At 56.3% G+C, this 23,780-nt stretch overlaps 6 protein-coding genes across 6 annotated transcripts; 2 read left to right on the top strand and 4 right to left on the bottom strand.

The window, feature by feature from the left end:
- Window positions 1–4,259: 4,259 nt before the first annotated feature.
- On the bottom strand, window positions 4,260–5,829 carry J3D65DRAFT_641270 (uncharacterized protein; the record flags this gene model as incomplete). Its single annotated transcript, XM_066801874.1, has 2 exons — window positions 5,441–5,829; window positions 4,260–5,389 (listed from the first exon to the last, which is right to left on the bottom strand). Coding segments are annotated over exons 1-2 (1,087 nt in total), but the record flags the coding sequence as incomplete, so codon positions are not given.
- Window positions 5,830–7,135: 1,306 nt separating this feature from the next.
- On the top strand, window positions 7,136–8,332 carry J3D65DRAFT_672212 (CRAL-TRIO domain-containing protein; the record flags this gene model as incomplete). Its single annotated transcript, XM_066803460.1, has 4 exons — window positions 7,136–7,318; window positions 7,375–7,424; window positions 7,474–7,603; window positions 7,655–8,332. 4 exons carry the CDS (start codon window positions 7,136–7,138, stop codon window positions 8,330–8,332), a joined length of 1,041 nt encoding a protein of 346 aa, XP_066650174.1.
- A 1,341-nt stretch (window positions 8,333–9,673) lies between these two features.
- On the bottom strand, window positions 9,674–11,876 carry J3D65DRAFT_641275 (prolyl 4-hydroxylase, beta polypeptide). Its single transcript, XM_066801875.1, has 5 exons — window positions 11,514–11,876; window positions 11,247–11,463; window positions 10,810–11,191; window positions 10,323–10,762; window positions 9,674–10,266 (listed from the first exon to the last, which is right to left on the bottom strand). The coding sequence occupies exons 1-5, from the start codon at window positions 11,644–11,646 to the stop codon at window positions 9,831–9,833; spliced, it is 1,608 nt and encodes a 535-aa protein (XP_066650175.1). The 5' UTR covers window positions 11,647–11,876; the 3' UTR covers window positions 9,674–9,830.
- J3D65DRAFT_688411 (autophagy-related protein 22-2) lies at window positions 11,709–14,537 on the bottom strand (the record flags this gene model as incomplete). Its single annotated transcript, XM_066803866.1, has 4 exons — window positions 11,709–12,401; window positions 12,450–13,295; window positions 13,355–14,017; window positions 14,178–14,537. The coding sequence occupies 4 exons, from the start codon at window positions 14,535–14,537 to the stop codon at window positions 12,180–12,182; spliced, it is 2,091 nt and encodes a 696-aa protein (XP_066650176.1). The 3' UTR covers window positions 11,709–12,179.
- Window positions 14,538–15,941: 1,404 nt separating this feature from the next.
- J3D65DRAFT_562032 (mediator complex subunit MED14-domain-containing protein) lies at window positions 15,942–19,306 on the top strand (the record flags this gene model as incomplete). Its single annotated transcript, XM_066797543.1, has 3 exons — window positions 15,942–16,487; window positions 16,537–17,711; window positions 17,758–19,306. 3 exons carry the CDS (start codon window positions 15,942–15,944, stop codon window positions 19,304–19,306), a joined length of 3,270 nt encoding a protein of 1,089 aa, XP_066650177.1.
- Window positions 19,307–20,405: 1,099 nt separating this feature from the next.
- On the bottom strand, window positions 20,406–23,682 carry J3D65DRAFT_641287 (lethal giant larvae like, C-terminal-domain-containing protein). The gene is made up of 4 exons (XM_066801876.1): window positions 23,553–23,682; window positions 23,165–23,504; window positions 21,547–23,114; window positions 20,406–21,498 (listed from the first exon to the last, which is right to left on the bottom strand). The coding sequence occupies exons 1-4, from the start codon at window positions 23,637–23,639 to the stop codon at window positions 20,449–20,451; spliced, it is 3,045 nt and encodes a 1,014-aa protein (XP_066650178.1). The 5' UTR covers window positions 23,640–23,682; the 3' UTR covers window positions 20,406–20,448.
- Between the last annotated feature and the right edge of the window lie 98 nt (window positions 23,683–23,780).

A 23,780-nucleotide genomic window follows, 5' to 3' on the forward strand; every position in this document is an offset into this window, starting at 1 on the left:
GTCTTGACGATTTGGAAACGAGTCTGCGCGAAGCTCTTGGCAGCCTGGACGGCACCAAGGCCAACTTGCTCAAGGTATTACACACAAGACTTGAACAACCATGCATCGCTAACGCTGGCACAGGACGTACAAAAGCTCCAAAGAGACCTCGATGCCACCGTCCACGAGCTCGACCACGCCAGGTCAGACCTCGCCGACAAGGAACGCACTTTGCGCAACAGAGACACGCTTCTCGAAAGCACCAGCCTGGAAAGCCGTAAGCTGGCCGACATGCTCGACAAGGAGCGCCAGGCTCGCATGCAGGACAAGCGGGAATACGAAAAAGCTCAGCGTTCACACCAAACGACGCAAAGATCTGCGCAGTCATACGAGAGCCGCGTGCTCGAGCTCGAGACTTCACGCAGTCAAGAGCGCCGCCGCATCGCCCAGTTGGAAGCTCAGTACCGCGACCAGCTGTTGGAGCGCAACAACCTCCTTCTGGCCATTTGGAACCGCCTCTCGACGCTCTGCGGTCCCGAGTGGTCCCAGCGAAACTCCCTTGTCAACGGCGAGTTGCCATCTCTCGAGGTCATTGGGCGCCACCTTCCCGCCTTTAGCAAGAATGTCCTCTCTGCCGTCAAGAACGTTGAGGCCATCCTCGGCGGCTTCAAGTCTCGCATCAGGGGCATCGAGAAAGATCTCTGGAAAGAATATCAGGCTCTTGAGCACAAACTCGATGTTCGAACCAAACATCTCGACTCGATTGAAAAGACGATCCGTGCCGGCAGCATCGGCTTCGTGCGCAATGAAGGCCTCAATTCAGAACTCTCGCGTCTCAAATCCGAAAACAAGATGTTGCGCTCCGAGCTTCAGGGCAGTGGCCCTCTCAATCGCCTTCCGACACGGAACTCGATGGACTCAGCCTCGCAGTTGGCCACGCCACAGCGTAATGCATCGGGCACGTCCAGCGCCTCCAATCGCAATTCCATTGCCTCGACACTTCTTCGCCACAACTCGGCCTCGTCTGATCGAGACCGTGACCACAAGTCTCCGGCCCCTACTTCGCAACCGTCATCTCTACAGCCCACCGAGCAGCGCTGGATTCACCGTCTCAAAGAGCTAGAACGCCGTCTTAAGGCGGAGCGTGAAGCCCGCTTGCTCGACCGCCGCGGTGCGCGAGAGCGCCTCGAGGAGGGTCGTCAAGAGAATGAAGAGCTTCGCAACATGCTAGAGCGCGAGCGCGAGCGTGAGCGTTTTGGCGAAAGCCAAAGTGGGAGAAGCAGCCCCAACCATGCCGAGTATCCGACGATTGGGACGCGGTGACTCGAGCAGCGGGCGGGGTCTAGGTCGTCTTCACTTTCGCTCAGCAATGTCCTCGGTCAGGGCGCAGCGAGTGGAAGTGCCAATGGCAGTGGAAGTGGAAGTGGAGGTAAAACCAAGTGGTGGAAAAGGAGACTCGGCAAGGAGAGGTAGGAGATGAGCGGCACCCACGTCCCTCGTCTCTGAAGCAAAACCAAGCACCTCTGCCTTGGTTGAATTTGAGACTGATCAGGGAGACAGGCCACGGCGGCAATGGTGCTGCACAGCAGCTCGCTAGCCCCGGCCGGCCAAACGATGAAGACGGACCATGCCACCTGTCTTTTTCTCTCTCTCCTCGCCTTTATTACTCCGCACCACCACTTTCTTACATCCTCCAATCTGTTGACCGACCAACTAGTCGACTTTACGGCCTCGCCTGCGTTGCATTTACTCTCAGCCGCCCGATTGTACACTTATCTATATAACACCTACCCGTCTTTCTACTCACCTTGGGCGGCCAAAGAACTTCGGGCTAAAGGAAAAGAGACGTCCCCGACGTCACGCATTGGTTCCATCTCGTCCAAAGAGGCGAATCAATAAACATGGGAGGAAAATATACCTTTTCCTCCTTTTTCCTTTGCGTCTCACATTTCCTTGCCTCTCCTAATTTTCCTGCTTTTCCTTCTCTTTGTCGGGCTGTGGGTATCCGGAGCAATGCTGGTCGGCTGGGTTGGAGGTCTTTTGTGCATCGTTTGTTTCTCTTGCCTTTGATTCTCTTGTCCTTTCTTCCTTTGCGTCTCTACATTTCCTGAGCAATGCTACTTTGTGACAACTGCTACTTTTACTACTTCCACAACTGCTGCTCCTACTCTAATCATCGCTGTCGCGTGTATTTGTACTTTATTCTATCGTGTCGTGAGTATCCTATGCTGCGAGTTAGTGGGCTGGATTGGTCGGCCGGGCAAAAAACCACAGGCGAGAAAGGGCGGGATTTTCCTGTTTTTGTTTCTTTTTTCTCTTCTTTGTGCCACTGTTTCCTTTGCTCGTGGTGTTTCGAGTTTGAGAGCCTTTGATTTTTTCTGGTATTGGAGTCTTGAAGAGGAGTCGACTCTCGGGAGGCAACATCAGGAGTACGTGCTTGTGGGCTGGTTGAGAAAGAGGGTGGGTGCGGATGGATGGGCGGATTAGTTTGCCGTTGTGTGAGAATTGAGATGTGTTTTCCTTCTGCTTCCGGGGCTAGAAGAGAGCTCATTCGCATTGTCTTCGTTGCAGTTGCGTGCTGCAAGCGAGATGCAGTGACTGTGGTCTTGGAAGAAATGGTGCTCCCTGGGTTTAGCTGACATGAATAACCAAGCAGTAATGCCAAAGAAGAAGGAATGATTCGAGACTTCCCCTCCGGCGACTGCGGCAAGGTCAGGCGTCACTGTGGTCCCGCGCCTGCTTTTCAACTATCTTCTTACTGGCCAGTATTTACCTTACTCTCCAGCGACGTAGGTTGTTGGTTGGTTGGTCTCCTCCAAGCGCTTACCTGTCTAATTGAAAGTGCGATGTTGGAAGACGGCGGTTACTACAACTCGCCTGGCAGTCACGGTAGAGTACATAAGTAAGGTAAGGTAAGTAGGAAGATGGTAGTAGCCCTGCGCCTACCTGCCTCCGCCCTCTCCCTCTGTTTGTTGATTTGATCTTCCTTTCTCTTCCACCAGGGGTGTTAAATTGCTACCATTTTTTGCCCGTCATGAATAACACTCCACCACCAACTCCACCAACAGCCACAAACTCAACGCACAACACAACCTCTCCTCCAAACACCACCAAAACCCAACCCAGCACTGCGCCGACCATGCGTCCACCACTGACTGGCCCCACGCCCCGCCCCAAGCCCGACAAGACGTACGTGCCGTGACCACGACAACCCCCTCGACATCCCCAGCATCCACAGACCCACCGAGCTGACGGAGCAACTGACCGGACACAGCAACCCCGAGCAGCGGCGCAAAGAGGGAGAGCAGGGCGTCACGTACCTGCAGCGCGCGATGGGCGAGGCGTCGGCTATCTTTGCGCGCTTGAACGAGGGCGACAAGATGATGCAGAAGGTGAGTGAGGCCGCACATACCTACATGCGCTTCGACCTGCTGCTGCTTCCTGGTGTATGACGCACGCTGACGACGAGGACACTGCCTCAGCGTACTGATGAGCTGCTCATGCGGCCTGAGGTGATTCGCGCCAGTCAGAGAATTGAGCGCGAGCAGAGAGAGAAGAACGAGTGTGATGGTGGCAAGGATGATGGTAGCGCTGGCCGCGTGGAGCGTGAGTCGCAGGGGGATGAGGGAAAGGAGAAGTAGAGGGGTCTGACGCGGTAAGCGTGTCTTTTCTTGTCTCGCGATGTTTCTTCTGTGCGATAAGTTGATGGACTGACTGATGATTTGCAGCGCCTACTCGCATGCTGAAGGGTAGCCATGAGGTCGAAGTGCGGATTGGCTCCGTTATCGCGTTGCCTTTCTTCAAAGGTTGAGAGAGCTGCTTTCGGGGGTGTCGCGAGCGTCTTTGCAGGGCCATGCTACAATCTCCACATCATACACACGCCCTGAAGCTTGACTTGGCTGAGCAGTCAAGGGCATTCCCTAGTTTATAACAACTTTGTTTCCTCGTGGAAGAGGCAGTGCGCAGCTCTGCTGGAGGTGGCAAGGACGTGGCATTTGATACGCAATTAGACAGAGCTGCGTACACAATTACTTCTGCCCGGTTTACTTGACAGGAAATGGAATACTTGCCCCGGGAGTGAATGAGCTTCCTTTGCGGCTTGTTTTTGAATTCGCATGATATTTGGACGGAATCTTCTGGGGCAATTCGAGCGTCGCCCAGAGCTACGAGGTTGTGGATAGACATTACGGCACTGAGTGATCTTTGGTCTTTCTCACAACTCACCCACCCTTCGCAGAATGTTGGGAAAATTTGATTGTCAATGCACTATCAAAAAAGTAGTCAAACCCACCACCCTAAAGCTCAATTCACACGAAAGTGTTCTGATTCCATCCTCATGATAAGCAAACCGCCGATGTATCGCAAGTGCCCTATTGTACAGACCGATCCTGTGCCGTTGCCTGTAAACTCAAACAGGGCCGTGGCTGCGAAAGCTTGCAGCTTCATCGGCGAAAGTTGGCACCAATCGCTCGTCGGTATGAAATCAAGGAAAAACCCGTAAAAGAGAAAGGAAAAGTCCTGGCCCGCATTTGTGCCTCATTCTATGACATGCACCTGATTCTTGCGGAACGCCGCAGACAACTCCTCCCAGAAGCCAACCTGATTTTTCTTGAGGCACGATTTCGACGGCGGGTCGTGTGGCTCGTGGGTGTGGTAGCTGCAGATGGTGTCGGCGTGGGTGAACCTAGAGTTCGGATGGGCCTTGATCAAGCCCTTGAGGCCGCCAGCCATGACCATGACGAGGTCGACAAAGTGCTTCTTGAACGGCTCAATGTCGTGGGGGTGCACGGCGTCCTTTGTGACGAGGCGGTTGCCCTTGATGGGGCTGAGGCGGTCCATGGCGTCGCGCAGGCTGAGCAGCAGGTTGTAGATGAAGATGGCGGGGAACTCGCTCAGCACCTCGCACCGCAGCTCCGGCACGTGCAGCAGGTAGAAGTAGGCCATGTAGTCGCGGGCGTAGGCGTAGAGGCGGCACTGCAGCGGCACTTCGCCTGCGATCCAGCCGATGGTCTTGAGCGAGCTGTCCAGCTTGCGCATGCGGCTGTCGGGCGCGGATTGGGTGAGCAGGATGATGCGCGCGTGGATGGCCTCCATGATGACGTTGGCGAACATGGGCGCCTCGATGCGCATTGCCGTGTTGTGGAGCCGGGCGAGAGAGCACATCTTCCAGTCCTTGCGATCGGCTTCGGACTCGAAGAGCTGCTTCGATTCCATCCAGCGGTAGAAGATGGCGAACTCGTCGGGATGGACGTCTTCGAGTATGTGGTGCATTTGTCCATCCCGCTTGCGAGCAAACTGAAGCCGGAAGAAGCGAGAGTGGTAGGCCAGGAGCTCGACGTGGGTGAAGAAGCTCGTGCCGTTGGTGCCATCTTCGGCGACAAAGATGCGGATGGGCGTCTGATGAAGCTCACTGGAAAAACGGTCAGTCGAGATCATGGGAAACAGTCACCAGCGAGCTTACAGGAAGCTTGGCTTGCGCGGCGGTGAGGCCTGCTCGTTCGGCGGCGATGGGCGCTCGACTGGGGGAGATGGCTCTGGAAAGAGATCGAGTGACCGTGAGGCGCGCGAGACAGAAGACTCGCCCGGTGTGTAATCCATCGTCTGGTCGGATGGGCTCTGCTCATGAGAGGACTGCATGGCTGACCATCGCCTGCGCGCAGGTCTGGGCCAGTCGGACATGTTGGTCGGATGGTTGGTGAGGTTCTGTTGTTGAAAGAGAGTTGGTGGATCAGAGGAATGACGAGGTAAAGGTCAATCAAAACTATTTTCAGTGAGGGTTTGACGCCGTTATTGCGATGAGCTTCGTCACCGAAAAGTGATTAGGCCCTGTTTGGCTGCAGCGAAAGTCGGTTGAAAAACTGCTGTGTCGGGGCAGACTGGCGGAACATGGGAAAGACTTGTGAATGGGAAGGAGGATGTAGCAGTAGCATTGCAAGATAAGGAATTTGTGAGTCGAGCGAGATCATAGAGGTCACGCAGAGAAGGGGCACGGAGATGCGGGATAATTTTCGTATACCGTGAGCCTGGAGACACTGGTTGTTGTTGCGCGAAGACGCCGACAATTTTATCAGTCCAGGTTAAATGCGCGGGACTGATACGGAAATAAAGTGAATGTGGGTGACTACAGTATTAATGGGAATATCAACAAAGTGCAGCAGCGGTTCAGAGTTGTTTGAAGTATGGGCCGTCAAAGGGGCGTTCTTGGTCATGAAATCCAACAAAGCAGCATTTTCGCACCGAAAGAGAATCAGAAACCTGGTCAGACTATACTCACTACTTCCGCCCCGAGTATCGAGGCGATATAGCTTTCATTCGTCTTAACCATGTTCCCAACCATGCCAAACAGGGGAAATTTCTCAGTCGCTTTCACGAAATGATGCGATTTTTTGTAATATTCGCCCGTCGAGGAGTCAGGAATATCTCGAAATGGGTCATCAGTCTTTCCCACCTCTTTCCAAGGCTCAGCATCTTTTTGACTTTGACGGGTTGGAGTGAGATTCATCTTGGCAGTACTACTCAGCCACAGACATGGCTGTGCATCTGAGGCTTGTGTGCAGGTTGACATCACCTTGGGCCACCGTGTCCTTAGGCGATGTCCCTTGGCACAGACCTCTTGGTGTCGGCGACAGTCGTGGACAATTTCGTTCAGGGAGATCGCCTTTGAAATTGATGAGGCGCGACAGGAGACGGACAAGGGCGCGTCAGGCGAGACAGTTGCCGGCACATGTAGAGTGGTGGGAGCAAAGGAAAACTGGAGGCGCCGCGCGTAGGTAGGGGCCAGCAGGAGAGAGAATCAAAGAGGCAGCCCAGGAGGGCGATGGGCAGGGTGTCTCGTAAGGACAGGCAGCGGGGTGCGACGTGTTGCAAGTTGCAGTCGAAAGCGGTCGTGTCGAGGTGACGAAAAAGGCGGAGGGATGGATGGCAGCGTCCAGCGGCGAGCGCACGTGCCAGCGACTGCTGGAAAACGGGCCCCTTGATGTGCCATCCCGCCGAAGACCTCCCCGCCATCAAACACCTCTTCTCCCTACTTTTCGACCACTCTTCTCTCCCAATCCACTCCTCCGCCGCAAGACCACCGCCCCTCCACCTCCTCCACCCAGCGAACTTGCTGTCTTGCCCCTCATTCCTCCAAGCTTCCTCTCTCCCAACAGCAACCATGGCCGCGAAGACGCTCAAGACCGACCCCAAGTACGACGACTATGACTTTCCCACCGTCCCGGCCGACCCTCTCCCCGGCCACCCGGGCAACTTGACGCCCGAGCAGGAAAAGGCCGTTGAGGACCTGCGCGCCGCTCTCGAGAAGGACGGCTACACGGAGAGGTTGGACACGCTGACCTTGGTGAGTGCTTCAATTGGTCTCATTACTTGGCAATCCAGCTTACATTCCACTTCTAGCTCCGCTTCCTGCGCGCGCGCAAGTTTGACGTCGACCTGTCCAAGCAAATGTACGTTGCCGCTGTCAATCCGCGCCCAGCCCTACCCTGACATGACCAGGTTCATCGACTGCGAGAAGTGGAGAAAAGAGTTTGGCGGTGGCGTCGACGAGCTCGTCAAGACGTTCAAGTACACCGAGAGGGCTGAAGTCTTCAAGTACTACCCGCAATACTACCACAAGACGGACAAGGTACGTTGTGCAGTCGCTGCAATTGGTCACGGTTGGTGCTAACGAGCGCAGGATGGCCGCCCCGTCTACATTGAGCAGCTCGGCAAGGTCGACCTCACGGCCATGTACAAGATCACGACGCAGGAGCGCATGCTGCAGAACCTGGTCGTCGAGTACGAAAAGGTTGCCGACCCCCGCCTCCCCGCCTGCTCGCGCAAGGCCGGCCAACTGCTCGAGACGTGCTGCACCATCATGGACCTCAAGGGCGTTGGCATCAGCAATGCCAACTCGGTGCTCGGATACGTGCAGGCGGCTTCTAAGATTTCGCAAAACTACTACCCGGAGCGCCTGGGCAAGCTCTACGTCATCAACGCGCCATGGGCCTTCACCGGCATCTTCGCCATCATCAAGCGCTTCCTCGACCCCGTCACGGTCCAGAAGATCCACGTCATTGGCGGCGGCTACAAGGACGAGCTCCTGTCGCAGATCCCCAAGGAAAACCTGCCCAAGCAGTTTGGCGGCTCGTGCGAGTGCGGCGACGGCGGCTGCGAGATGAGCGACCTGGGCCCGTGGCACGACCCCGAGTTCGCCAAGCCGCCCAAGTGGCAGCGGGCACAGGAGGCCGCGGCGGCCAACGCTGCCACCGGCACCGAGAACACTGCCAGCGCCGACGCCACTGCACCGGCCGCTGCCGTGCCGGCGGAAGCTCCCAAGGCTGAGGTCGCTGCCCCGGCTCCCGCGGCGCAGTAAACGAGATCTGCAGCCTTTTGCAACAAGCGTTTTGCTCTTTGGCACTGGGGGTTGGTGAGGGCGGGGAAGAGGAGTTTTCCAGGTGATATGTTGTTTTCGGACCGCTGGGGCGGCAGGTGCTAGGGTTGATGTCATAGACCACACCACTAAGCAAGGCAAGGAAAAGCATCTTGCCTTTTCTTTCTCATTTTCACATTTCTCTCCACCCCTTCATCTTTTCCTTTTTTCTCTCCATCATCATAAACTCGTAGGGCTGCACTAGTGCGGGTGTTGTTGTTCTTGTTGTTGTTGTCGTCGTTGTTGCTGCGGTTTGTGAGCGAGTGAGCGATCGTCTTGAGACAAGAGCTCTTGGATTTCTGAGAAATATGTTCTGTTTAGAAGGTTGAGAGGTGGCAGTGGTGTTGATGGCGGTGAAAAGGGGGCCGGCGAAGAGGTGTTGACGCAGTGGTGTAGTGCGGAGCGTTGTCGATGGAATCGTTAACAGTGCGCCAGAAAAGAAATACCGACTTGCCGTTTTTTCTCCCTCTTCTTCTTCTCCTTCCTCCTTACATGCTTGCAGCAAACTACCACATTAGTATACCTGCTCAACAACCCTTTTGTTTTTCGGCATTGGCATAGGTGGTGGTAGCGGCGGCGGCGGTGGTGGCTTAGGGAGGGAATTGAACAGAGCACGGCACAGCAGAGCAGACGTTTGAAGAGCAGAACTTTACAGAACAGACTTTTGCTGAATAGGAGAACAGAACAGAACAGAGTATAGATAAGCGAATGCAATAAATGTGGATTCTTGGAACGATGTCGCGGAGTGGCTTGCCACATCACTACCACCACTACCACTACCAATACTGCTGCTACGGTGCATGAAGTACTGGTACCATGCTTTGAAGATTCCCTACCGTAGTCGGCGTGCTAGATCAGGAGGGGGAGGGAGAAGGGAGGGAAGGAGGTACATAGGTAGCTCAGTGAAGCTTCCATCTTGGCCTTGGAGAGATGTCCCGGTGTACTCCTGTGTGACTACTATCTGACGTTACGACAGATGTAAAGCAGACGGCCGCGATATCCTTGGTTTGCGTAGGGGACAGACGTGTATACATGCCTGCCTGCCTGCCTGCCTGCCTTCAATCTTCCCTCATGCAGTGGCGATGGGAGAAGAATGACCACCGACCTGAGCAGCAGAGGCACACGCACGCGAGACATTGCTGGAAGACAGCAAGGCAATGGAACAGGATCAAACCAAGTTTTCTCTCTACCCGTATCGTACCATACCATACCATACCTACCGAAGGTAATCTACCTACTTACCCATACCGTACCGGAGCCCAAACAAACAAACGACCAACCAACCCACCCACCCACCCAACCAATCAGCGGTTGTACCATCGCTTCGCATCATCGCGTAACACTGGGGAGGGAAAAAAGAAAAGACGGAGAAAAGGGAAGCAAGAAAGACCTGCAGAGGGAATAATCAAGAAAAGAGAAGACGTAGAGTAGAGCAAGCATTTTACAACTCGTCGTGGCCCTCGACGCCCTCGTCGCCGTCCATGACGACCTCCTTGGCCTTCTCCGCCGCGCCCTTGACCTTGTCCTTGACCGAGTCCTTGACCTTGTCCTTGGCCTCGTCGACCTTCTCCGACGCCGCCGGCGCCTGCATGGGCTTCTGGTCGTCCTTCTCGTCGTCGACCTTGGGCGCCGTGTACGCGTCGACGCCGTGCGTGCCCTGCTCGGCGATGAACTTGGCCAGGTCCTCGACCGACCGCGACCCGCTGTACTCGACGGGCTCCGTCTTCTTGCCCGCGCGGTACAGCTTGATGGTTGGGAAGCCGGCAATCTCGTCGGGCACGTCGTTGGCCGTTGCGTCGATCTTGGCGATCTTGACCTTCTTGGCGAAGTCGCCCTTCTGGTAAAGCGATCCAAGTTCTTCGTACTTGGGGGCGAGACTGCGTGGGGGTTAGCTTTGTGGTGGAGGAAAAAAGGGGGCCAAGAGAAAACTTACGCCTTGCAGTGACCGCACCAAGGGGCGTAGAATTCGAGCAGGACGTCCTGGTCGTTCTCAATGACATCTTGCTCGTACGTGTTGGCAACAACGACGTGGACGGGACTGTCCTGGGACTCGGGAGTAGGCTCCGACTTGATGCTGGGCTTGACCTTGCCGGCAGCGAAGTCGTCGACGTACTTGCCGACCGTCTTAACCGTGAGCTTCTCCTCTTGGTCAAGAGGGAATTTTTGGTTCTTGACAGTGTCTTGGATGGCAAAGGCGGGCCACTTGCCGACCTCAAGGTTAAGGTTGGCACCGTGTTGGCCAAACGTCTTTGCGTCAATGGTGGCAAAGTTGATGGCGCCCTTGTGCTTCTCAGCAATAGGCTTAAGCTCCTTGGCGAGCTTCTCGCGCTCCTCGGGAGTCTCGGCAAAGATGTAGGCAAGAGGCAGACCAGACTGCAATCGTCAGCACGCACTTGTACCAATTTGGGGTCAAGACTTACGGTCATGTAACCAGTGTAAGTCTCAGGACCAACCTCGCCAACAAGCGGCGTGGCGGCGGCCTTGATGAACTTTTGAAGTGCCTCCTTCTCAATCTTCTTCTCCTTGTAAATATCCTTGCCATCGTCGAATGACTTGTATACCACAATGGCGGGCTGCTTGACACCCTCGGCCTTGGCGACATCGACGTCGTTGGTGGCGCCAAAGAGGTACTCGTCACGAAGGTTCTTCGCGACATCAGAGAAAGTCTCGTTCGTTGCCTTGTCGTCCTTGTCGAAGAAAGCCACCAGTACGACCTTGTCTGCCGTCTTGAAGTCGGTGATGGTGTCCTTGGAGAGGGTAGACACGGCAGGCATGGACTGCTTGGTCATGTAGGAAATGATGCTACCATATTTGTAAGCAATTGTCGTATGTCGGACAATTTTGCGAGTCAACTCACGCATCGGCTTTCCGTTGTCCTTGGTAGGGAGAAATGTTCTCGAGCCCGCGGAAGACCTTGAGGGTCGGGTAGCCCTCAACACCGTGGTCGGAGCAGAGCTCGCCGTGTGCTGTGCAATCGACCTTGGCCAGCTTGATGTTCTTCTCCTTCAGTTGGGTGGCGGCCTCCTCATATTCGGGGGCGAGGGCCTTGCAATGGCCGCACCAGGGAGCAAAGACTAGGGCCGTTAGAGTGACAACTGTACATGGTAGCAGAGGAGGAACCTACACTCGGCGAGGACAAGTTCATTGTCCGAGACAAACTCGTTGAAGGTGTCCTTGGTGAGCTCATGAACGTCGGAAGCCGAGGCGAGGGCAGCGGCGCCAACGAGGCCGTAGAGAGCGGTGCGGAAGTTGCGCATAGTGATGGATTGAACCTGGAGGAGAGATGTCGACAATGGGGCCCACACGCCGGTTCAGATGAGACTCTCTGGGTGACGGGAGATGGGGCAGCGGTAGTTAAAAGTCCGGGGCAGAGGCAAGCTGGCCTTTCGCACGGTACGGGCAGCTTCCTTGGCGTTTGGGAGCTTGGGCCCTGAGGGGTCCATGTGCGTTGCCGTCCGGTGGGTGGAGACTGCGGACAGGCAGTGACAGGGCCGCTGCTTATATAATCACCCATGGGTAACCTTCGTCACTCCCGGGAAATGAAGCCACCGTTTGGCCTCTTGTACCTTATCGCCCTGCCTGCCACTCAAATGTCGCTTCACGGCTTCCAATGTCTTCGATCTCGTCTTGCCTGACCAAACTCACGCTCCACCAAACACTTTGCCAACGCCCCCAACCCACTCCAACCAACCTAGCGCCCGCACGTGAAACACAAACGCACCTCGGTGACGGCACATGGGACCTGCATCATCTATTTGACAGCTCCCTCCAGTCTACTCTAGCCTCTATCTCACCGCCTTTCGACACCTTCGCCTAGCAGCGGCTGCGCTTCCGCCTCTCCCGCCGCAGGCGATGCGACGTTGCTCGTCCCTCTCACATGGTCCGGCTCCTTTCCCCTCGTCTCATTCAGTGCCCGTGACAAGGCCTCGCCGTCTGCGCGGCCCCGTTCGACGTCGACTGACCACAGTATCGGAAATGGCAACCCCACCAGAGCCGCGAGGAACCAAAATGCCTGCTGGCGTTAGCTATTACGACTGCGCCTCATGATTCTTTGACGTACCGGACGAATCTCCCCCGTTCTATCAGTAATCGCCCCCACCACCGCGGGGCCAAATATGCTGCTGCCCTTGTCTGTGATTGCGTAAAGCGCGTAGAAGGCAGCTTCGAAACCGGGAGGAATCAGCTCGCCGTATAGGCTGCGGCAGTAGCTTGACAGCCCCCCAAGCACAAATCCAAAGACGGCCCCAAGCGGGTACATTTCCCAAGGTTGCTGTAGTCCAAAGACTCCGAGTTTGCGTATGGCTGGTATGAAGCCGAGAAGACCGTAGATGGGGATGATTTCAAAGAGACAGATGCACACGAGAATCGTGTGTGCTGGCTTGAGCCCCATCATTACGGAAAGTCGACTCCACGAGAAAGCGCCGACAATACCAGATATCGTGACGACGACGTTGATGAGGGCAACGGCGGCCGGCTTCATGTTCAACGACGTCTTGGCAAAAAGCACCGCCGTGCCGCTGACTGTCGCAATGGCATCGCTAAGAAGAAACCAGCCGGCCAGGAAAAGGAGAACATCCTTCAGCTTGCGGGCGTGCATTACTGTCCTTCCAAGAGATTTCCACGAGTAAGCAAAGTAGGCAAGCCAGGTCCGACTCTTGCCGCCGTGATTGGCTTGTAAGGGCGGTCCGGGCCTTGACTTGAGCCAGTACGAAGCTGGGATGGTGAAGATGAACCACCACGCGCCAACAACAAACAGCACTAGGCGGAGAGAAAAATTGGTGGAGCTTTTGTTGACTGTAATAACAAGAAAGATGGCAAACGCTTGAACAAGAAGGGCGGCGATGTAGCCTATGCCGATGCCGTATGAGCTTATTTTGGAAGAGAGGGCCAATTCTTGAGATGGTGTCTGTTGGTTTTCAGATTAGCCAAGATACCGCTTCGACAGCGCAAAACCCCAAGACTTACGGCTGGCGATTTTGCCAGTGGCATTGTGAAATCTGCCGTCGATGATCTGCGCAACAAGCCCGTCCTCGAGTCTGGTCTACTATGGTAAGGAGTTCCCTCGTCGTCCGCCTCGTCCACGATTGCGCCCTCCGCTGAAGAACTATATTCGTCGTCGTCTTCGTAGTCTTCATACGGCCGGACCGTAGGATGATTGCGGACGAGCAGGGGGAGAAAGGAGTTGAGCAACACGTTGGATGCGCCGTACGCGGTATTAGCGATTATGGCCAGCAGTGCCCCAAGAAGGAATACTGGAGGAGTAACGGGCAGGAACAGCATGGTAGCAACCGAGCCAATTGCTGCAAAAGTGACGAGCAGGGTCTTGCGATATTGGCCGTGGTCTGCGGCGCCGGACATGGATATGATCAACAGTGCCTGTACGAGGACGCTGATGGAGAACGTGTACATGGCAAAGCTGGCAGTGTTGATCTCAACCCCGAGGACGTAGACAACACATTGCACCGTGTCTGGGGAGGGCGGTTTCGAGAGCAAGCCATGTGGCTGGGGGGCCGGAACGTCGAATGAAGACCTGCATGGCGTCGTCTTGTCTGAATGCAACACACCCACCTCTCGCGCAAGCTGCTCAAGAGTTATGGGGATGAAGGAGCCTTGAGCAATGTGGTCAGCCTAGCCAGAACGGCCATGTCAAAGTCGAGATCTGGGAAATGGGCGTGTCGAGCTCAGCGCCGTTTGACGGAGCTACGTGCCGTTCTCCGCATGGAAAAAGGCTTGTGCGCGGACCAGTATTTCCCAGAACCAAGATGTAGCGTAGCGGTCGAGGGCTTACCAACACCACAGACGACAAAGACCTTGCGGACAAGATCAGCGACTGGTTTTTCGGGTTGACTTGTACATTCAAGAGGCGTACCTCGGCGGCCCATCCATAGACATAGAAGCCAAACAGCTCGCGCCTCGAGGTAGGCGTCGTATCTTCGCCAGGGTAGAGCGGGGCGGCGGGTGGGAGGGCGGGCTCGGAGTCGGGGCCCATGATGGAAGAGTCGTAGATTACAGATTGCTCATCGTCGGCGCTGTAGGAAGAGTGGAAGGAGAGCTTTGAGAAGGTGGACGACTGTCGCGGCGGCAGCGAAGGGCGAGGTGGTGTTGATGGAGGATCAGCTGGTGGCGGTGGTGGTTTGCGCGGCACCATGACGGAGCGCAAGCTGGGGTTGGTGGGTACGTGCGAGGGGCGGGGGAGGGAGGGACAGGGGCTTTGTCCAAACAACAATCGGCCTCTTCACGCGTCCATGTCGACAACGAAGTGGAAAAAAGTACAGAGAGAAAGACAGCAGAGGAACCGAGGACTCGAGAAGTGGAGCATCTGGCGATAGACAGGCGCGTGATCGAGCCAGCAACGGCCAGCGGCCTATGTTCCCTGCTCCCGCCAGGTGACGGCGGCCAAAAGCCGGCCGAGCTGGATAGCCTCAGCCGACACTTGGCTGCCCTGATGCACATGGACGCGCAATGCCATCGTGAGAGATGGAGTTGCGCTGCGCGCGGTCGACGTCGGGCCTTGGGGTGTTTTCCTGCTGGGGAGTTGCATCGACGAGACTGGTGGGTTTGCATAGACATGCAGCTCATCTGCAACGCTCTACCCTAGAGCAAACCACGACCGTGGTGAGGTGGAAACGCAACCAGGCAAACCGACGGCGGAGGATGGGACCTGCATCAAACGCTGATCTGCCGCCGTCCTGGTTTCAGCAGCGCACGAGGTCATCATGGCCGTATCACAAGGAACTTGTCGAGAGGGCGGGCCCAACGGCCATGATGGGACAAGGACAAGGACATGGACATGGACATGGAGCGAGAGAATGTATAACTATAGGTACAATAGGTACATGCCTATAGAGAACAACTACACGCACCTACAGCGTCGGTGGCGTGGCCTTGGCAGCCGTCCAGATGCGGGCACCACGACATCACTGCCGCCGACCGACCGCGCCGCGCCGCTCCAATCTGCGCTGCACCCACTACCTTGCCCTACCCTACCCTTCCCTACCCTACAGTACCTTGCCCGACCACCACTCCACTCCACTCCACTCCACCCTCTCACTCTCACTCTCACTCTCGCCATCAAACAAACCCACCCCAGCTCTACTCAACCACCACCGCCGCCCGAGCCAAACACTTCGCGCCCTCCGCCGCCCGCGCTCCGCCCGAACCGCCTCATCGCACCCTCGTCTTGCCTTGCCCGTTGCGCCCGCCAGCCCACCGCCCTCCGCCGCGCCTTTGCGCCGTCATCCCGCCCGCCGTTTGGAACCCATCCACGACCCCTCCTCTCTTCTCTCAGCCCGCCATCCTCGCCGCGACCCTGTCCCACCGCCTCCCCTAATCATTCAAGATACCGTTGGCCGGGCACAAGGACGAGGACGCGCTCGCGGGGGCGCTGGGGAAGTCCGGCGACGGCGACGACGGCGTGAAGGGGGAGAGCATGCCTGGAATTGTCTCCATGGATCGCAATGGCCTGCACGGCGCCGCAATGAGCAAGAAAGATGACGTCCCAACCAAGGTCAACGGCCAAATCCCACTCTCTCAATTCGACAGTCCCTCGGATATGAATCCAAGTCATGCCACCAACGGCGCACCATCGTCGTCTCGATCGCCGCCTCTCGACATGTCGCAACCTCCGCCCGAACTGCCCAAGCTCGAGGAGTGCTACTTGCCCTTTGGCAGGCTCCTCGGGCGCGTCGCGCAGGAGACCAACAACACGCTCGGCGACCTGCTTGAAAAAATGTCAAATCTTCAAATCAGCCCGGCGCAAGCTCTGACCAACGGAGTCAACGGTCACTTGCCCAACGGCGACGCAACCCCGCCCGCTACCAGCGACGCCAGGAAGAGGATGCTGCTCGACTGGGCTTGGGAGGAGAGGGAAAAGTTTGTCAAGCTGTTGGTTCTCTCCAAATGGGGCAGAAGAGCAGACGACGTCACTCGCTTGATTGAGCTCAACATGTGGCTCTCTGAACAAGAAAGATCCTACGACGATGCTGCAACGTGGATCGGCCACCTCAAACTCAACATGCAGAGAGCAATGGACCCATCCCCGGACCTCAAGACTGCGCTCGAGGTTTTGAGCACTGGTAAAGTAGCGGCCATGCCAGATGTACGTTCTGCTGTTACATCCAATCCACGCACAGAGCTAACCGGAATAGCTGGGCTACGTGCCCTCTGAGCCTCCAAGTCCGCAGCAAATGCTCAAGACTGTTGCGAACGTGAATGCGCTCCTCTCCATCCGCATCAATTTGCATGAAGAATTACCCCGCCAATTGCAAGACTGGACCATAGCCCATGGGCGAGCGACATTTGTTGTTCCTTCGGAATTCGAACTGGACGTTTCCATAGCAGACGAGGACCCGTCTACGCCCTTTTTCATTGTTGATGTCAGATTTCTTTTCTCTCCCAAGCCGGACGTTTCCGACGATCTTTTTCGAGAATACATTGAACCGGAGGCCAATCGCGTCCTCGCCAGTTCCGGGCTTGCTGGCTGCTACAACTGGCTCCACGGTTTCGTGCTCACGCACAAGATAACGACTTTGAAGGCGCAAGCAGATGAATTGGCGGCCACGGCGTGGGCTGGTGCTCTTTACGTGAAGCAAATCCACCGGTCTTTGATTGTGCAGTATTGGATAGATACCCCTGGTGCGAAAAGCTGGATCGAGATTGGAGTATCCAGCGGAAGGCCCAAAGACGGCAAGGTCTCCTGGCGTGGCCCAAATCCCCCGGAAATATCTCTCAAATGGGTGCGTAAAGGCACGCCTGTCGAGCATATCCCCATCAAAGTGGACTGGACCTCTCTCTCTCTTGAGAGCATATTAAAAGCCATCGTCGCCCTTCACATCAATTTCATTTTCGAGTCGACCCGAGACCACTTGTATGACTTGGTCCCTGGGGCCTCGGGACTCTCCGTGGGCCTGGAGACTTCGGATCAAGAGCCAACAGACTGCTGTCTTGCGGTGAAGCCAGGAAGCTTGTCCCGCTCAACCGAAGTCAGGATAGATCCACTCTCTGGCCGGCTATCATTCCAGCCATCAACGGCCCGGTCAACTCAAGCCGAACATGAAATCAACTCAAAGGACTTGCTTACCGACGTGGCCTCGAGAACAGAGACACTGATCTGCACGGACCTCAAGTTACGTATTGACAAGCAAGCGGAAAATGCTGGTTGGGTCCGCATACGGAATGTCAACATCAAGCGTGAGACCACGGCGGAAAATGTGGGACAAAAGGTCGTTGCTCAAAGCTTCTACCGTGGCAATGGATGGAAGTCGAATTGGGTCATTGGTTTGACTATCGATTTGACTGGCGAGAGCTGGTGGCTCTTTGAACTGTAAGTGACGCCGACTCAGGACCGTCTTTAACACTAACATTACTAGTGACGACAACAAAGTGGCAAGCAGAATTCACAGTTCGATGTCGATATTAGGCTTGCACAACAGGCGGAAGAGACCCGTCTCACAAGATTTCCTCCAAGCGCTGGAACGCTTGACTGTGTCCGAAGCGACCTATGCCGTTGCAATGAAAGAGCTCTCCCGAATCAACGTCCACTACGCTCTACGATCAGAAAAGCGGTGTCAGCCGCAACTCCCAGAGCGGCCCTCGAATGCCCCCGTACTCTTCCTCGAGGTCGGTCCCCTTGCTGGAGACAGAGGAACCGACGGCGCCTGGGCTCACAGCATTCTCAAATTTTCCCACTGCGGCTTCGAGAGAAAGAGTCGTCGTATCATTCTTCTCATCGAGGGCCGCATGGCTCAACGCCAGCCCGACGTCGAGTTGGCTTCTGCCCAAGGCGACGATGTCACGTTCAACAGCGACGGCACCTTTACGATTACGCTGCAAACTGAGCTTGGACAACCATTCATGCACAGCGTCATGAGCCGCCTCAAGCGCATCGAGCGTGTAGGCAGCTACATGGATGTCATCAAAACCCACAGCCTCCGCTTCGAGCATCTTGGCCTCTCGCGGATGGTGGTTCGCTACGGTGGAAAATTCAAAGTCGATATTCATTTCCCCGAAGGCGAACCAACACAGCTCGTCCTGGATTCGAAAAACCCGCACAGGCGTATCTTAGGGCTCTTGCGGCGTGCGCTGAACGACCCCAACACGGGCTTTGGCTATTTCATGCGCAACCTCCTCCTCACCCTGCCTGTCATGCAAGCTTTTGACGCCATCCAATCAAGTGCACCTTCATATCCTCACCCGATTGTCCACAATCGAGACTTGCTCTGGTACCGCATCAGCTACGAAAACCCGCCTACGAACTTTGACTTACGATTACGACCTCGCAATGACGTGCTCGAGTGGTATCTCCACGACCCCCTTTCCTCGACTCCCAGCAATCACAACAATGCCAACAACAATCAGCAGCAGCAACCCGTCCGCGCCCCCGAATACGCTGCGGCAATCAAGGAGATGCTCAAACAGCGCGTGCCCCGGTGGAGAGGCATTCGCTCTGGCATCATCGCCGAGTCGGACGGCATCAAAGACGCGATCATCAAGCTCGACGAGGTGGTCAAGCGTTTTCAGCAGCGTCCGCCGCCTGGAGGCCAGCCGCCACAGCCGCAGCCGCAGCCCCAGGCGCAGCCAAAACCTCGCCAGCAACAGCAACCGCCGTCCAACCAGCACCACCAACAGAAACAACCCCCTCAAGGACAGCAACATCATTCTGGGCCGCACCACCAACCGCAACTGCACCAGCGTCCGCCCGGACCGGGAATGCAGCCGCACCACGTCGGCCCGCACGGCCAGCACCAGGGGCAGCGGCCTCCTCCCCCAGGCGGCATGGCGCCGCGCGCGCCACAGGCGCCCATGCAGAGCATGGGAAGCATGCAGCAGCGACCGCCGCCGCCACATCAGCAACAGCAGCAGCCGGGGGGTGGGCCGGGGCCAGGCAAGGGCCACGAGGTCATCATGTTGGATGATTGATTGGACAGGCGATTCTGGCTCGATGCATGGCTCTTTTATCGACATGGTCGAAGAGGCGGCGGTGGAGTGGGTGAATTGATGTGCGGGTGGGTGCACGGTGCTGCTTGCTTGCTGGCTGACTGGATGGTTACCTGCTGGTATGGTGACTTGACCCAGGAAGGGTTTCTGCGGATGCGGATCGGCCAGACTGACTTGCTCGTCTGTCTGTCTGTCTGGCTGGCTCGAGACAGGCCAGCCCAGACCAGGCCAGGCCGACCATACTTCGTATGTACATACACATACGAGCATACTAGACTGGACTAGACTGGACTGAGCCGAGTTGATTTGAATCAAGTGGAGTCGCTCCAGCAAACCAAAATGGCACCTCGCTTCACCTCACCACTCCTCACCTGCACATGCACCCTGAGTGCGTGCTTGGGAGCAGCGCATTCCTTCGGTCCTTCAGATGCGGCAAATGCACGCAGGTGGGAGGCTTCGAGCGCAGACAGACAGGTGCGTGCGTGCAGGGGAGGCTTCGAGCGCAGACACAGACAGGTTGATGGCTGTGGGACGTGGTTGGGTGCCTTAGGATCATACCGGCAGGCAAGCAGGCAGACGAGTAAACAGGCAGACAGTGGGTCAGACAGGACAGACAGGTAGGACAAGACAGGGTATTGATATTTTTCTTCTGGGTTTTGCGAAGTGAATGAAATGAAAGGACGATCCAACGGACAAATAGAGCACGGATGGATGGATTGAGTCAACGAATGAATGTGCGTTGAATGGTTTACTTGGCTGTCTTGTGGTGAGGCGAGGTGAGGCAGTGCGAGTGTGGGATCGGGATTGTGGAGAGGTCTCGGTCAAGAAGAGGAGGAGCGAACGGCGAGGAATGATTCCATGCTGTCGGTTGCCCTCCCTGTCTAGTCGGCCACTGAGCTAAAGTCTTGATGTTATGTATGTGTGTATGTATGCTGCTTACTCGGCTGGTAGGACGGACAGGATAGGACGGCTGATTTGAAGCAAGCAGAAGAAGAGCAAGAAAGTGATGGATAAAGATAAATCCTTTGATCATCTCACAGAGCCCACCCACCCCATCCTTCCATTCATTCCCCGAGCAAGGCACCCCATCAAAAACCGAAACCAACACCCCCACCCACAACCCCTCAAAACCCAAACTTGCTCTTCATCGCCCCCATAACCATGCCCCTCTTCTGCTTCGCCACAAACTTCTGCACGTCGTTCGCAAACCCAGCGCTATTATTCTCGAGGCGATCCATATTATCGCTCATGATGCCCAACCGCTCCGTCCGCTCATTGATGGCCTTGGTCATCTGCGCCCAATAGCTGGCATCCTGATTGCCGGAGGCACTGGAGGACCCGTCGCCCGCGGCGCCCGCCGCGCGTTCCGCGTCGCTGATTTTGGACTGCCGCTCGGCGTCGTAGCGGGCGCGCTCCTCGGCGCGCATCTCGGCGACCATGCGCTTCGAGGGCGGGCGGTCGGGCCCGGAGATGAGCAGGTCCATGTCGGCGGGTGTGATGTACTGCGTCCCCGAGAGCCACTGCAGGTTGGAGATGGTGGGCCGCGGCGGCACGGCCATGTTGGGGTTGAAGAGGGCGTCGTCGTTCTTGTCCGTCAGCTGGAGGCCCTGGCCCCAGACGTTGACGAGGGCGAGCTCGGCGGGGCCGACCCAGCCTAGTATGTCGCCGCTCGACGTGATGGTTGCGTCGCTGAGGCGCCGCGCGTCTAAGATGTGCCCGATGGGGGTAGAGGCGATTTCTTTGAGCGCCGGGAGTGTGTAGGCGCGCACACAACCGTCGCCGAAGAGGCCAACGAGTGCGTAGCCATGGTCGGCGAGGTGGGTTATGGCGGCGCTGTCGCAGAGGAACTCATCCCAGGATTTGGATGCGCCCTTGGAGCTTGCGGGTTTGAAGATGCGGGCGCCGGATTGGGTCACGGCAACGAGGACACCATTGACCTTGATGCCTTCTCTCAGATTGGCCATTGCGCGCGGCGTTGCATATGCTGGAGCTCCAGTGTTGGCTGAGATGGGAGCTATGCGAATGACGCGGTCGTCCAGGGCCACAGCGCCACAAAAGTCGACACGGTATCGGCCGTCAGACTCGGGCAGCAGCTTGAAGGTTGCAAGACGGCCAAGATTTGTGCCGACATGAAGGAGAACGCTGGAGTAGTCGTCGCTATCAAGAGTCATAATCTACCATGGTCAGTGTTTCGTCCTCTCCGACAGTCTGAGGCGACTTACGCTAAATTCGATTGATGTCGGGAATTCTGGCTGCATTGGAGCGCTGCTGCTGCTCTTCCTGAAGCTAGACCTCTTATCCTGCTTGATAAAGTCTGTCATGCTTGCGTGGAATATGATGGCAGGTCCCCTGAGATCCATCACCACCAAGCTTCCCCCTTCAAAACCTGCAGCAACGAAGCCGACATCTGACAGTTTGACTGCCGTGACAGGTCCGTTTTGGTCGTCCAACAACGTAAAGGGCATCAGGCCTTGAGACAGGGCAGGATCCCTCCGATTGACAATATTGGTCAACTTCTTGACCTCGTTCTCGCCAGGGGGTGGCGGCTCGACGCCAATATGGGGATTGGAGCCCCAGCGGAAGATGACTAATTCGCCACTTCGCAGACCAGCTGCAAGCTCGCCAGAGGTTCCCGCAAGGGAAAGCTTCGAAACTTCGACATTTTCCTGCCTGCCAACGGCACGAGCGCAGTCAGCTTGAAGAACAGCTTCGTTTTCAATCTCGTCACCGTGTCCGGCGTCCCAGAGACGAATTGTGCCGTCAGCATGCGCAGTCGTCACAACATTGCGGCTTTCAAACCGCTTGAGGGGCTTCTTGGCCGCTATTCCACCCTTAACGAAGGCAGGGCCACGAGACCGGCGCTCGGCCATCCCGAGCCATCTGGTCCGATCCACTGGCGAGAGGGTAAATTGGTTGACGAATGGGTGGACAAAAGTCATGGAGACATGGAGCTGGTTCGTGGGAGAAATTGGCAAGCCGCTCGGGAAGCTCATTGAAATGATCTCTCCAGAGGAGAGGGTTGCAAGAACGGCAATGGGGTCGTGAGCGCCAGCAAAGTGAGGGCTCTCACGGGGTATCAAACAAAAATCAACGACTGAAGCGTTGGGTGGAGTAGGAAGAATTCGCTGGCGCTGGGGATCCTCAAAGTGTTTGGAAAGCGCCTGCCAAGGGGTCGTGTTGTAGACGGGAGTTCTCCCGAGTTCTAAGAGTGTGAGGCCCTTGGTTGGTAAGTCGGAAGAGGCACCGCCAGCGATGAGAATGGCTGTGTTATCAGGATCCTGCCCATTTGCACACCAAGCTATTTTGAGGATCGGTTCTCTCGGGGCAAACGTTCCTGCGGTGCTCGCGCCACCTGGAATGTGGACGTTGGTGTCCGACAAGGTCCGCGCCATGATGATGCGGCTTTGTTTGGGGTCTTTGCCGTCTTTGGGATCCCAAATTACAATGCTGCCATCCTCGTGCCCCGTCAAGATAAAGGTTCCAGTTGGGTGCCAAACCGCCTGCGTCAGTCTTGGATTTCTTGCCATTTTGGCGGCCGCGGGGTCCGAGTCTCCACCAGGAGCACCAGCAGGCAAGTGGTAGTGAAAGTATCGCTGGACTTCATTCTGCTTGAATGTATAGACCACCGCACCCTCGTTGTATCCAATCAGGAGCTTGCCCACGTCGCGGGGATGGAGACTCAGCGTAATGACGGGCGATAGTCGTGCCCTTTGCTCAAAGTCTTTCCAGAAATAGGGTATTCTGAAAGGTGCGAGGCATTCCCGATCAAGGTCGTACGCCATGACATCGCCTATTGTCCACATCAACACAAGGGTTGGGTTGTTTTTGCCAAGAGCCTACCGTTCTGCAAGCCTAGGAATGCATAGTCCAGCGTTGGGTCGGTGTGTAGGGCGGTTACGTTTCCTGGCGGCGAAAACGACGCCAGCAAATTCTTCGTCTCCAGCGAAAACACTGAAAAGTCATGCTTCGAGTCTAAGCAGACAATCTTGTCGGCGCAGAATTGGAGGGTAACGACGGAGGCCTTGGTTGGCAGCTTGAAGACGACTCGCACGCGCGCTTCGCCGAAGACGTAGATCTGACCGCAGCCAAACTGCGAATCCTTTGTGCCGACAGCGATGAGGGATTGCACGGGGTCGTAGGCTATTTGGGCGATTTGCGAGTTGATGCCGAAGCGGTTGATCTGTGCAGCGAGTTAGGCAGAAGCAAAGCAGGCAGGATGGAGGTTTACCTCGTCGAGCATGAACAGGTCCGGGGCCAGACCTGCAGAGAGATCATTGTCAATACCGGCTTGCTTGCCCCTGAGAAAATGTGACATGATGGGCCAAGTTGTTGTTGACGTTGGGAGTGTTTCGGAGCGGTGCTCGATGCGGTTGCGACGCTGGCGCGGGGCGGGCCCAACGTCATCTCCCGCCGGCATGCGCAGGGCAGGCCACAGCGGGCACCGCATGAGAACAAA

This window comes from Phyllosticta citribraziliensis, assembly GCF_038025025.1.
Source record: "Phyllosticta citribraziliensis strain CPC 17464 chromosome Unknown J3D65scaffold_15, whole genome shotgun sequence".
Taxonomy (NCBI): domain Eukaryota; kingdom Fungi; phylum Ascomycota; class Dothideomycetes; order Botryosphaeriales; family Phyllostictaceae; genus Phyllosticta; species Phyllosticta citribraziliensis.

Coding starts and splice junctions, on each gene's coding strand:
- J3D65DRAFT_641275 (XM_066801875.1), bottom strand. CDS start 11,646: ATGCGCAACTTCCGCACCGCTCTCTACGGCCTCGTTGGCGCCGCTGCC. Junction 11,464..11,513: donor TGAACTTGTCCTCGCCGAGT/GTAGGTTCCTCC, acceptor TAACGGCCCTAG/TCTTTGCTCCCTGGTGCGGC. Junction 10,763..10,809: donor CTTACACTGGTTACATGACC/GTAAGTCTTGAC, acceptor TGACGATTGCAG/TCTGGTCTGCCTCTTGCCTA.
- J3D65DRAFT_641287 (XM_066801876.1), bottom strand. CDS start 23,639: ATGTCACATTTTCTCAGGGGCAAGCAAGCCGGTATTGACAATGATCTC. Junction 23,115..23,164: donor ATTCCTAGGCTTGCAGAACG/GTAGGCTCTTGG, acceptor TGTGGACAATAG/GCGATGTCATGGCGTACGAC. Junction 21,499..21,546: donor CGACATCAATCGAATTTAGC/GTAAGTCGCCTC, acceptor TGACCATGGTAG/ATTATGACTCTTGATAGCGA.